This window comes from Eschrichtius robustus, chromosome 9 (genome assembly GCF_028021215.1).
Source record: "Eschrichtius robustus isolate mEscRob2 chromosome 9, mEscRob2.pri, whole genome shotgun sequence".
In the NCBI taxonomy this organism is placed as follows: Eukaryota; Metazoa; Chordata; class Mammalia; order Artiodactyla; family Eschrichtiidae; genus Eschrichtius; species Eschrichtius robustus.
This window is the reverse complement of record NC_090832.1, coordinates 58,922,006-58,934,166: the sequence shown is the minus strand read 5'-3', so window position 1 is coordinate 58,934,166 and position 12,161 is coordinate 58,922,006. Positions and strand designations below refer to the sequence as shown.

Sequence of the window (12,161 nt, the reverse complement as noted above, 5' to 3'; positions counted from 1 at the left end):
GCATCCTGTCTCATACTGAATGTCACACCAGCCCTGCGTTGTATTATCCTAAATCAGGCAATTACAGTTTAGAAAAAGCTAGCCCATTATATTCAGCACAGTATGTCAAAAAACCTGTGTGACACACCTAAATGTCCGACCTGTAGTGATTGTGACATTAATATTATGCATCCAAAAATAATACATCAAATCTGTATATTCTCAATAATAGTTTTAACTAAATTTTCCCAAGGAAGATGGGGAAATATTCATTTATTTCTTTGGTCATCCAAATTTTTAAATTAGGTAGGGCAGACAGGTAAAATGGGAAACAAAGATACTCCTACTATTACTAGAAAGCATGAGGTTTGCATCATCTAATGAATGGTTACACATTGTTCTAATAATTGGATATAACACATTTTTATGAATCCCCAAAGTGATATAAAAATCATACTTCTCTATTTCAGTCAATTCTCAGCATTTAGCAAAGTTATGGAAATCAAGTATTAAAACTAAAGCCAATTGAAGTTTAATTTTAAATGGGAACATACATATACATATATAGGCATTATATGTAATGTAATAAAGCTGCTACCATAAAATTATTGACACATAAGTTAAATAGGTTGTGTTTGAAACTGGATCAATCTACCAAAAATTTAATCAAGATGAATCAATTAATTCAGTTAATTCTGTCTTCACTTAAAAATATTGGTCATACCATTTTAAAGAGCATTATTCCTTCTGACTACTCCCTACTTGTAGAGTTCATAATTTATTTCTTTCATCAGTTAACTATCTTCCATAGAAAAATCCCACTGAAATTACTTTGACAGTGTTTTCTTTCATATCAATTCATTTTCTTGATTCTTAAGATTCCATTTCTTTTATACCATCTGTCCTTGACATTTTTGGTAGAATGTGTATCCATTAGTAAAACCCATCTGTGTAGATTTCCTTTCCAAAATGCACCAGATTCTTGAGATATCTGTGCCTTTGAACCATTTGTCCATCTACAGAATTCTGCAAAAACTTTAGCATTCCTAAAACCTTACTTCATGTTGCAAATTGATCAAAAATCCATTTTAAGTGTTCCAGGGTTTTCCATAAATACTTTTGCTTGTATAGTTCAAATTTTAGTTTTTATTGTTCTTTTAACATTTTTGAAAGTATATATGATAACCACTAACTTTCTCACTCACGTGCACCTTTTTCATTTACAGCACAAATGTTGCTGTCATACCCAAGAGCTATTTATTTAATTTTATGTAGCCTCCTTTCTCACATACAAACAACCCAGTATTCGTCTCTCAGATTACCATCATTCAGATTGTCACCTGCCTCTGGACTGCCAAATAACTGTGTTAAATGATGAAAATATAGAACCAATCCCTGCGTGTTCAATGTCACGTTCTGTCTTCAAAATGTAAGTTCTAATACCTCCCTCCCCACTTCCATATAGCAAGAGTTTCAGGCATGGGACTCCTAGGAAATATGTTCTATAAAATTTCTCTAATCACTTATGTCACTTTGCTTTGATTACTGGAGAATGATGCATTAAATAAATATTACATATTTTTCTTCTCCCTCATCAGTTTCTACCATCTATATCTCGGCTGAACTAGAAAGTTGATTGTAACTATAATATGCCTAAAAGAGCCCATGCACCTGCTTAAGTTTCAAAGCACCTAGACCTCTGTATGAGTGCAGGTAAGCCGGAGTGATGAGCCTTGACAACTCACAGCAGAGAGATAACTGGTTAACAAGTTCAGTACTGCTGCATGAACGAACCACAGAACCTTGGAACTTTAGAGCTGCCATACGGATAAAGAAATTGGGGCCCAGGTGTGGTCAGTGATACATCTGTGCTCCCAAAATAAGTTACAGGCAGGGTCAAACTGGAACTCAGAGATCTCGGCATCTAGTCTGCTGGTCTTTCTACTGTATCACATGAGCTTAAGACCAAGTTTGTTTTTGCTGTTTACAAACGATATGGAAAAATGAATGCTTTGCCTGTTCCTTCAGTCAGAGTACTACTCGTACCCTTCTAACCACTTGTCTGTCAGCCTAGGCTTTTATCTTAGACTCTCTCCTGAGGCTTTCCACATGTCACATTTGCACATCTGTGCTTTGAAATGTGTTCAAACACTTACACTTCACTTCATGTAGCACTTCACTGGTTTCCCTTAGTTTTTTTGTGTGTGGTTGTTTTTTTTGCACTTATCAGCCTTTTTTTCCTGGTGAATTAGTTTGAATTCTTATTTGGTTAGTTTTACAAGCCCCAAGTATGTTGATTACATATGCTGATCCTGAAATTATTTGTTTTGAGATATCATTTCATTTTTCTCTGCCTCTGGCCTTTCCATCTCTACTAATCTATTTCCAGTTGGGCACACCAGGCTTTTGATGTGTGTCCCAATATCCCAGTGTTTTTACTTAGAAAAACCCTTACTGCTATGTCAGCGTGATCCTGTTCTTTGTCTAACTCAAAAGTAAGGTGAAAAATCACCACTTCCTGATTGCTTATAATGGATGCCAGGTGAAAACTCATTCTTGTATCATATCCGGAACCATTTCCCTAATTTATGCCTGAACCAAATGAGCTGGATGGTTGAAACCACAAAGAAGAAACCAGTTTACAAGATATATCTCTTTCTTAGTTATTTTGGGAATGGAAATTTCTTTAAGATGCTTAATGTGCTAGGGTTAAGGAAACTTACCCATTTGGGGTATATTTATGGTATATAGTCTATATTTCCATATGTAAAGTATATATAGCAGTTTGTGGATAGTGGTCTGTGTGTATGAAGTTCACTGGATCATCATAATGATTGTTGTCATCCATCGGTCCTTTCATGTGACATATATGCTCACATAATCTACACAAGTATTTTTCAATTCAAAATTTATCTATTCTGGTTCCCACATAAATAGAGGGGCAATTTGCATATTCACTTCAGCTCCATTATCTGTGTATAACCCTGAATGCCAGTGCTGTTATCTTTGATTTCACAAGAACACATGTCAAATACCCAGTAACTTAAATTATCCACTCTAACAATCTGTGGCATTGTAAATGTTGGTAATGGGGCATTAAATGATAAATATGTTTCAGAGATCCTTAAAGAACAAAATATTTTAGAAAAAACATCAGCTTCCATTGGTTATTATAACAGATGTTCCCTTGTGTCCTTGTGCTGGATCCGGCTGCATCCTTAGATGGGAAGTTACATCAAAGTGTGAGCCATTACAGCCCAAGGAATAGTTTCTAATGGTTTCGCTATCATATAAGTGCTCCAGGGCGTATCCAGTTAATGTGTAAGCATGCTTATCAAAATACTGCCGGTGAGAGCCAAAGCAGTTTGGAGAGATGGCAGGATGGTCTCCTGCCGTCTGATGAGGAGACATATCCGAATGTAGGTAGTCTTTAGCTAGGATCAAACTGGATTTGGAAATGCGATCCGAATTGGGACTACTTATCCGTGACAGTGCTGTGGGACTGTTGTCGTAGTCATTTTCGCGGGGGCTCAGCATCTTTCCCTCTCTCTGCTGGATGTGGTCACATGGTGAAGTGTTGGCAAGAGCAGAGCTGTGGCAGACTTCGCCTGTCGTTGGGGGCTGCTGGTAGTTTGCAAAACAGAGGGAGTGTTTCTTCCCAGCTCCATTAATGGAAGCCAGTTGGTCTGGGGGGGCTTTCCTCAGCTGCAACCTGTTCTCTTCTTCTTTAATCATTTGCTGGGTTGCTCTGATCAGAGTTTCGATTTTGCTAGGTTCATGTGGGCTACTTTGATACTGCTCAGTGCGATATCGGTCACCTGATTCGCTGGCAGACCCAGGGTCTGGAGAACTGACCACACTATCTTCATCCCAATGACCTCGCCCTAGAAATTAGAAAAAGTAAAAAGTAAGTGGTCTCAAAAATCACCCCCAGTACTGTAAGTGTATTTCTTTTTCCTATTAAAAGAACCTTATATTTTTCAATTTTAATATATGCACCGATATTTGAAACAGACACAGGCTCACATGACAGAGTGTCAACATATTGTCCTGGAATTCATAGTTCTCAGTGGCTTTTAAGTGCAGATGAAGTTTATAAAAGTTTTCTAGAAGGTAAACCTTGTTCGTGGGTTGTGAATGCCAATTAGCAAGACAGTAAAGTATGTTTATACTTGTCCATGGATGCACATCCCTGGACGTGTCTGACTGTAAATAATAAAAGAAAAATACATAGGATTTGGTTTATGTTATTGTCTAGAGAAGTGTTATGTTGAAGTGATGCTTAGATAATGCTTTCAATTGGGTTTAAGGAAGATGATGATATAGGCTGGACTAGTTTCTCAATTCCAACTAAATCACCTAAAATGTTAAAATTGCTACATATTTCTTAAGTAGAGTTACAATAAAGCTCTAACATTAGTTATTAAACTATTTGAAGTTATTAAACTATTTGAAGGTTTAAAATATGTATACATGTTCATATATATATATATGTGTGTGTGTATATGTGTGCATGGAGATATATATATATATATATATATATATATATATATATATATATATATATATATATATATTTATATATAGTTCTAATTAAAAATATAAATATTGCCTTCTCAAATCCAGTGGTTAAAAAAATCTGTTTCACACATAATCGTACAGTAACCCTGATATTGCTTCTGAAATAAGAATAAATATTTTAAATGTTAATAACAACTTGTTCTGAACCAAGGAGAGAGATCTAATATGGAGGAAAAGTGCATCTAAAATATTATTCCATAAATTACGTTATTCTCGAAACAGTCTGAAGTCAATATAAAAAGAGAGAAGAGAAACAGAAAGGGACATATGAAAGCTGTAAAGTGCTTAATGCAACAGAGAAGCCCGGGATCACACTAGTCATTGCTTTCCTCTTCCTTTTTCTTCTCACTTTATTTCTAATATCTTGCTCCTGACCATGTGGGTTAAGGCAGGATTTTCACTTCACTCCATTCTTGGGTAAGCAATTGCCCTTTGCCCTGGGTTTTCATTCCCAGGCTACCAAACTAGAGAAATTCAAAATAAAAGCAGAAAAATAGAAAGCAAAAATGGAAACAAAGCAAAACCATTCACAGAAAACAGTAAGTGCCTAGGTGGTATGTGCAGGAGACTTCTATGTGTGAGAACAACAGCGTCTAGCACATTTCTTATCCTAGAGACACAGCAAGAAGAGTAATAGCACAGCCATTGGATCAATCTTTGTGTCACTGACTTTTAAGAAAATGGGAAGGGTTTTCAAGACCTGCCTGGACCTAAGCTTGGAATGGACAGAATGAGCTCTCCTTGACCAGTTTACATTGAAATGGACAAAGAAGAGCATTAATAACACTAGAGGCTTTAACTGCAGTGCCCATTTCTGTGTGTTTGTACAGCCGTGTGATAATCCCAAGGTGAAAATCCCCATGGGTCCCACACCTCACTCCATCCTCAACTCACAGAGGATACTGTGGGTTGCCATATGATGGGAGAAGGGGACAGTTACTGGCATTTAATGCCCAGAGGACCAGGGAGGTTAAAACACCTGTGACATGAGTGATCGGCCATGAAACAAAGGCAGGCCTCCCCAACACGCCAATAGTGCCCTCATTGAGAAACCCTGCTAGATGAGCCCCAAACTACTCCGGTCCACATTTGAAGGGTGAGAATGCAGAAGAAAATAATACACAAGAAATTTAAATGCATACATACTACAAGTTCAATAGACTTAACAATTCACTTTAATTTCTTTACTTTCTTTTTTCTTGATGTTAAAATGGGAATCATGTTTACTCGCCTGTCCAAAACAAATGTATTTAGCAAACATCAGCAATATTAATACACTTCCAAAGAGTGGATTTGGTTTTTTAAATCCCATTGGTTAGAGTTTCTGATTTGCAAATTCAAGGAGAAAACCACTGGGTGGGGATCACTCCAGGGTCAAAGCTAGACTATGATAAACCTGCCCAGGGGCGCAACGCTGGGGTCCCTGGAGCCGCCCTTACCGTGGATCCTGTGGACCGAGGCGATGTGAGGCATGCTGCTCTCATAGGCTTCTCTGCTTTCCGGGGAGGCCTTGGTCAGGGGCAAGGCTGCGCGAGAGCCCCACCAGGGCTCCCTCCCCGCCTGCGGCGCTCCCAGGAAGTACCTGCCTGCCTCACACCGGCCGCCCTCGCAGGCCTGGGTGTGGAAATGCCTCTCCTCCACCAGCCTGGAGGGGTCGAGCGCGAAGCCGTAGCAGAGAGAGCCGCGTTCCGAGAACTGCCTGTAGGCGCACGACGCGTCGTGCTGAGAGCCCGGCCGGTCCGCGGGGTCCAGCAGCTGCGGGGAGGCCGCGTCTGTCAGCGGACTGCCGCCCCACTGGCTGTCGTGATCAGATTCAGATCTTTCCGCGGGAAATCCCGAGTACTGAAACCGAGAGGGTGAGAAAAGTACATTTCAAAAGAAAGAAAGAAAGAAAAAAAAAAAAGGCCCCAAGGTCTGAAAGCACCCTTAAGGTCATATTGGGCTTAAGGCACCAAAATAAGACTCTAGCACCACGCTGGACACCCCTGACTTGGATCACCTAGTCAGTCATGGTACTGCAAAAGACAATCCTTGTGGCTGCTGGAAGGAGGAGATAAAACTAATAATAACAAACATGCACTGAACTAAATGCCAGGCACTGTTGGAGGTATTTCCCGTGAATTACTCCACGTAATTCTTACAAGCGCTTAAGTGGAGATATTAGTAACCCATTATATGGATAGGCAAGCTAAGGCCCTAAGAGCAGAGATGATTTGCCCAAGACCACAGGGTGAGCAGGTGGCAGAGCAACGATTCAAACCCAAGTTCTCCATCACTACACAAATGGTACTGCCAAAGGGAGAGTCCAAGAGAGCACCGTATTTTATTCCTATTGACTTTTCACATTTTTTCTTACTTAAAAAGCAATACAAAAATAAGATTTAAGGCTTCACACTGGACCGTTAGCTCTCTGAGGGCCATGCTGGATACATGGCAAGGTAGTGAATAAATGCTTAACTTAATTCAGTCTCAATGTGACTTTGGAAAAGTCTTGCCCCATATAAGCTAGGCCTGTTCACTAGGATGTGTTTCTTGCTTTCTAAAGTGAAACTTCAAATATGCACAGGCTTGTCAGGACAACACAGCTGCAGGCTGTTGTTGGAATCACGCTGCTCACCTGTTGCCAGAGTATTTGGTCAGGTGCTTGAAAGAAAACATAAAAGGCTCTGAGGTCCTCCCTAGGAGGTACGCTCAGTTTGAAGTTCCTCAAGAGCCACTAAAATCAGTAATATAATCATTTCTACCAGTTTTTGGTTACCCAATGCCAAACACAATTCTAGGTACCATAGAGAGTTTACCTGCTATAATAATAATAGATGTCATTTATTGGGAACTTACTGTATGCCCAGCAATATGCCAACTACTCACTGTATATTATATCAATGAATCCTCATAACCATCTGGACAGTAACATAGCTCCATTTTATAGATGAGGACACTGCATCACTGAGTTTTAATAAGATGCCACAGCCATCCCACAGTCTATCTGGTCTCAAAGCCTGCACTCTAAACCATGGTTTTACACTTGAGAGAAAATACTGGTAAGGAAGAGAGGAGAAAAAGAAGTGTCAACATTAGAGAGATTTCCAGAAAAGTGGCAGGAACTGTTTTACAGTCTCAGGAACCAAAATATAAATCCAAGTCCATTCTACATTCTCTTTCTTACCCCCAAGAAGAAAGAGGGACAGGCACATGTGGTGGTGAGAAAGGGAGGAGGGAGAGGAGAAATTCCCAGGCTCCATTGTTCTTCACCTGTCACACACTAGTTGAGCAAATTTGACCCACGATGAGACCTTCACAGGACAAGGCAAACTCTCCCCTTCCTACTAGCCCCACCCTGAACAGGAGGAAGAATCCCCAGCTCTGCCCAACTCAGTGCAAACAGGCAGCTCCTCTGAGGGTCCCTTGCAGCCAGGGAGATGAGGTACAAGGCTCCTCTGGGGCAACTCCAAAGTACACTGATAAATACAGCATGCTCAGGACAGAGTTCCAGCCAATTCCAGGTTCAAGACTTTTCCACGACCATTTCTAATATTGCTTTAATTATTTTCCAAATGTACGTATGGACTATCAGCATATTGCATCAAGAAAAAAACCCAGAAAATATAACTTCTTTCCCGCAGGCCTGTAGGATGGACACATCGAGGCACCCCAAGCTCCATTTCTCCACCTCACGCCTCCACCTGCCATCTGCCTTTTCTCTCCGTGAACACCAGCCTCTCTTTTCATAAGATGCCACCTTCACTTTCACCAAGTGGGGGTTGCCACCCTCTCTCCTTATTGAGTGGGGACCAAAGTGCTATCCATTTGCCCTTTTGGTAGCACCATCCATGTGCTTGCCTAGGAAAAATTCAGATCATCAGTGCTATTCCACGCTAGGAATTGCCCAGACTCTGCTTGTTTTTTATAAAAGTATAAACCGGACCTATTTCTGAAGTACTCCAGTCAAGACTTTTGAGCCCTGTTGAGAGGGGGAAAAGCCTTCCCTGAGTGTACATGGGAAAGTGCTATTGGCGCAGCAGAGAAGAACATTCTGTCCTTCGCTGACAAAGAAAATTCAACATGAGGCAACCCTGGCGTACCTGAGGTACACATTTCAAGAGCACCCAAAGAAGAATTTGACAGATAAGCCTCTTGTCGATAATCAGGAAACCACAGCAGCAAGGGCATTGCCCTTCAAGCAGGCAGAAGTTGGGTGGTCCAGTTAGACCAAGCCCTCCCACAGCTTTAGAGGTACAGAGGAAAAGCCTAGCCGTAAACCTTTGCTTTTTAAGAGAAGGCCTGTAAACCTGAACCTGTGTGCACCATCAAAACTGTGAGCTGCGGACTTCCCCTGCGGTCCAGTGGTTAAGCCTCCGTGTTTCCATTGCAGGGGGCATGGGTTTGATCCTTGGTCGGGGAACTAAGATCCTACATGCCACATGGCACAGCCAAAACAAAAAAACAAAAAACAAACCTATGAGCCACGTACACCCTTTAAAACAGACCACACTCTGTTAACACTACCACCCCATAATTTGATCTGAAATAGTTCAGGTGTTCATTAAGTATTTGAGAAATGAGAGAGGGCAGAAAGGAAGGAAGGCAGCCAGGCAATATATGCAGCGTGTGAATGAATGCTGCATGTGAAGCCTCCCGGTCTCCCCTGCACCTGCGTTTGCTACTTAACGACATGTACAGTCGTGGGCCAGTGATTTAATTTCTTTTGTCCCAACAGGAAAATGGTCATGATGATACTTAACCTACCAAAGCCTGAACCAGAGTTGGGACCATTTAATGGAAGAGGCACGAGGGACAGGGAGCCAAGAGGACTTGTTTCCAGGGCCATCCTTGCTAGTAACTCTCAGGGAAACCTCAGGAAAATTGCTTTACCTTTCTTAGCCTCAGCTGTAGAATGACATAGAGGGTTAGATTAGTCCTTCTTGAACTTTTCTTTCAGCTCTAATATTCTATATGATATAATAATTGTTATCCTTTCTAGTGTTGAAACATATGATCCCTATGCCTATCCCTATATTGCACTTATTTAAAGTAGATAATTAGTTAGAACTATAATCCAAGACCAAGAATTTTTATTGTCATGATTATAAGAGAAAGGTTATGATGTCAGTTATAATTTTACTATAATGTCAATTTTCCCCCAAGTATCCCATTATGACACAAGTTTTATAGGGATTATGAGGTCTTTTGGTCAATAAATCATTCCATTCTAGAGGCTTCTGAGCAGGAAGGATAATGGCATCCATTTGAATCTGAATCTCTTCACACATCTTCCCCCAAGAAACACTAAGTTCATCACGGAGCACTGATTAAATCACACGTGACTCATGTTATCAGCATTACTAGGAGGCAGGGAATATGCCAAAGTTCAAATTACTTATAAGTTAAAAAAAAAAAAAGAAAGTCCAACAGCAGCTGCTATGAGCCTGTGGGTACAGAGAGTAGGGTACCGAGATGTCTAAGAGACTATGTGAAAAAGAGAGAGAGAGATTAGGACATAGGCAAAATGAAGACAGTCATCCTCAGAAAGAAAAAGCACAAGTGAATGCCAAAATATGAAGACAAGTCAATATTTACTGGCTCATAGTACTGGCCACAGGAAAGGGACTCAAAATCAAGCAAAATCCAAAGTGGCAGCCTCAGACAAGTGTCATTTCCATAAAAGAAGACTAGCATCTAGAATGTATAAAGAACTCCCCAAACTCAACAATAAAAAACTAAAATGTGCACAAGACATGAAGACACATTTAACCCAATAGGTAAAGAGATGACAAATAGCCACATGAAAAGATGCTCAACATCATTAGCAATTAGGGAAATGGAAAATTCAAACCGCAATGAAATATCACCACATACCTATTAAACTGGCTAAAATAAAAAAGAGTGACAATACCAAGTACTGACAATGCTGAAGGAAAACTGGCTCACTCATGCATTGCTGGTAGGAACGTAAAATGGCATAGCCCCTCTGGAAAACAGCTTAGCACTTTCTAAAAAACCTAAATGTGCAACTACTGTATGCAATCCTGGAAACTTTTTCCAGAGAAATGAAAATTATATTCATATAAAAACCTATAAGGGGCTTCCCCGGTGGCGCAGTGGTTGAGAATCCGCCTGCCAATGCAGGGGACACGGGTTCGAGCCCTGGTTCTGGGAAGATCCCACATGCCACGGAGCAACTAGGCCCGTGAGCCACAACTGCTGAGCCTGTGCGTCTGGAGCCTGTGCTCCGCAACAAGAGAGGCCGCGACAGTGAGAGGCTTGCGCACTGCGATGAAGAGTGGCCCCCGCTTGCCGCAACTAGAGAAAGCCCTCGCACAGGAACGAAGACCCAACACAGCCAAAAAAATAAATAATAAATAAATAATAAATAAATTAAAAAAAAAAAAAAAAACCTATAGGGACTTCCCTGGTGGCGCAGTGGTTGAGAATCCGCCTGCCAATGCAGGGGACACGGGTTCGAGCCCTGGTCTGGGAACATCCCACATGCCGTGGAGCAACGAAGCCTGTGCGCCACAGCTACTGAGCCCACGTGCCACACCTACTGAAGCCTGCGCACCTAGAGCCTGTGCTCTGCAACAAGAGAAGCCACCGCAGTGAGGAGCTCACACATGGCAATGAAGAGTAGCCCCCACTCGTCACAACTAGAGAAAACCCACGTGCAGCAACAAAGACCCAACACAGCCATAAATAAATAAATAAATAAATAAATAAATAAATAAATAAATAAATAAATAAATAAATTTATTTAAAAAAAAAACAAACCTATACATGAACGTCTATAACAACATGTTTTCCCACTTCCAGGTCCTCTTTAACTGTTCCCTTTCTTTTTAAAATTATTTTTAATTGTGGTAAAATACACATAAAACTTTCAATCTTACCCATTTTTGTGGCATTAAGTATATCCACATTCCTGTGCAACCATCACCACCACCCATCTCCAAAACTCTTTATCTTTTTTTTTTAAATTAATTTATTTAATTAGTTTATTTTTGGCTGCACTGTGTCTTTGTGGCTGTTTGTGGGCTTTTTCTAGTTGCGGCGAGTGGAGACTACTCTTGGTTGCCGTGCGTGGGCGTCTCATTGTGGTGGATTCTCTTGTTGCGGAGCATGGGCTTTAGGCGTGCGGGCTTCAGTAGTTGTGGCACGCGGGCTCAATAGTTGTGGCTCGCGGGCTCTAGAACACAGGCTCAGTGGTTGTGGCACACGGGCTTAGTTGCTCCACGGCATGTGGGATCTTCCCGGACCAGGGCTCGAACCCGTGTGCCCTGCATTGGCAGGCGGATTCTTAACCACTGCACCACCAGGGAAGCCCCCAAACTCTTTATCTTGCAAAACTGCCTCTCTACTCGTTAAACAATAACTCCCCATTTTCTCTAGCACGTAGAAACCACCAAGCTGCTTTCTGTCCTTCTGATGCTGATGTCTTCCTGACAGAGGAAAAACAAACAAGCCCCACGAACCTCCAACCTGGCTTGGTGTTGGGGTTACCAGAACCTAACCACCTCAGAGATCTTTCTGAAACTCTCATCTAATCATGTCATTCTCTTGCTTAAAAACTTTCTTCTTTTTTTCTGTCTTTCTGTCTATGCATCAAA

The 12,161-nt window shown here is 41.1% G+C and overlaps 1 protein-coding gene across 1 annotated transcript in view; it reads right to left on the bottom strand.

The window, feature by feature from the left end:
* Nucleotides 1–3,132: 3,132 nt before the first annotated feature.
* The window catches only part of SIM1 (SIM bHLH transcription factor 1), a 64,843-nt gene continuing 55,814 nt past the window's right edge, over nt 3,133–12,161 (bottom strand). Inside the window, exons 10-11 of the mRNA XM_068551132.1 lie at nt 6,000–6,402; nt 3,133–3,863 (exon numbers count right to left, since the gene is read on the bottom strand). Coding sequence (XP_068407233.1) covers nt 3,133–3,863; nt 6,000–6,402 — 1,134 coding nt within the window. The remainder of the gene's footprint in view (nt 3,864–5,999; nt 6,403–12,161) is intronic.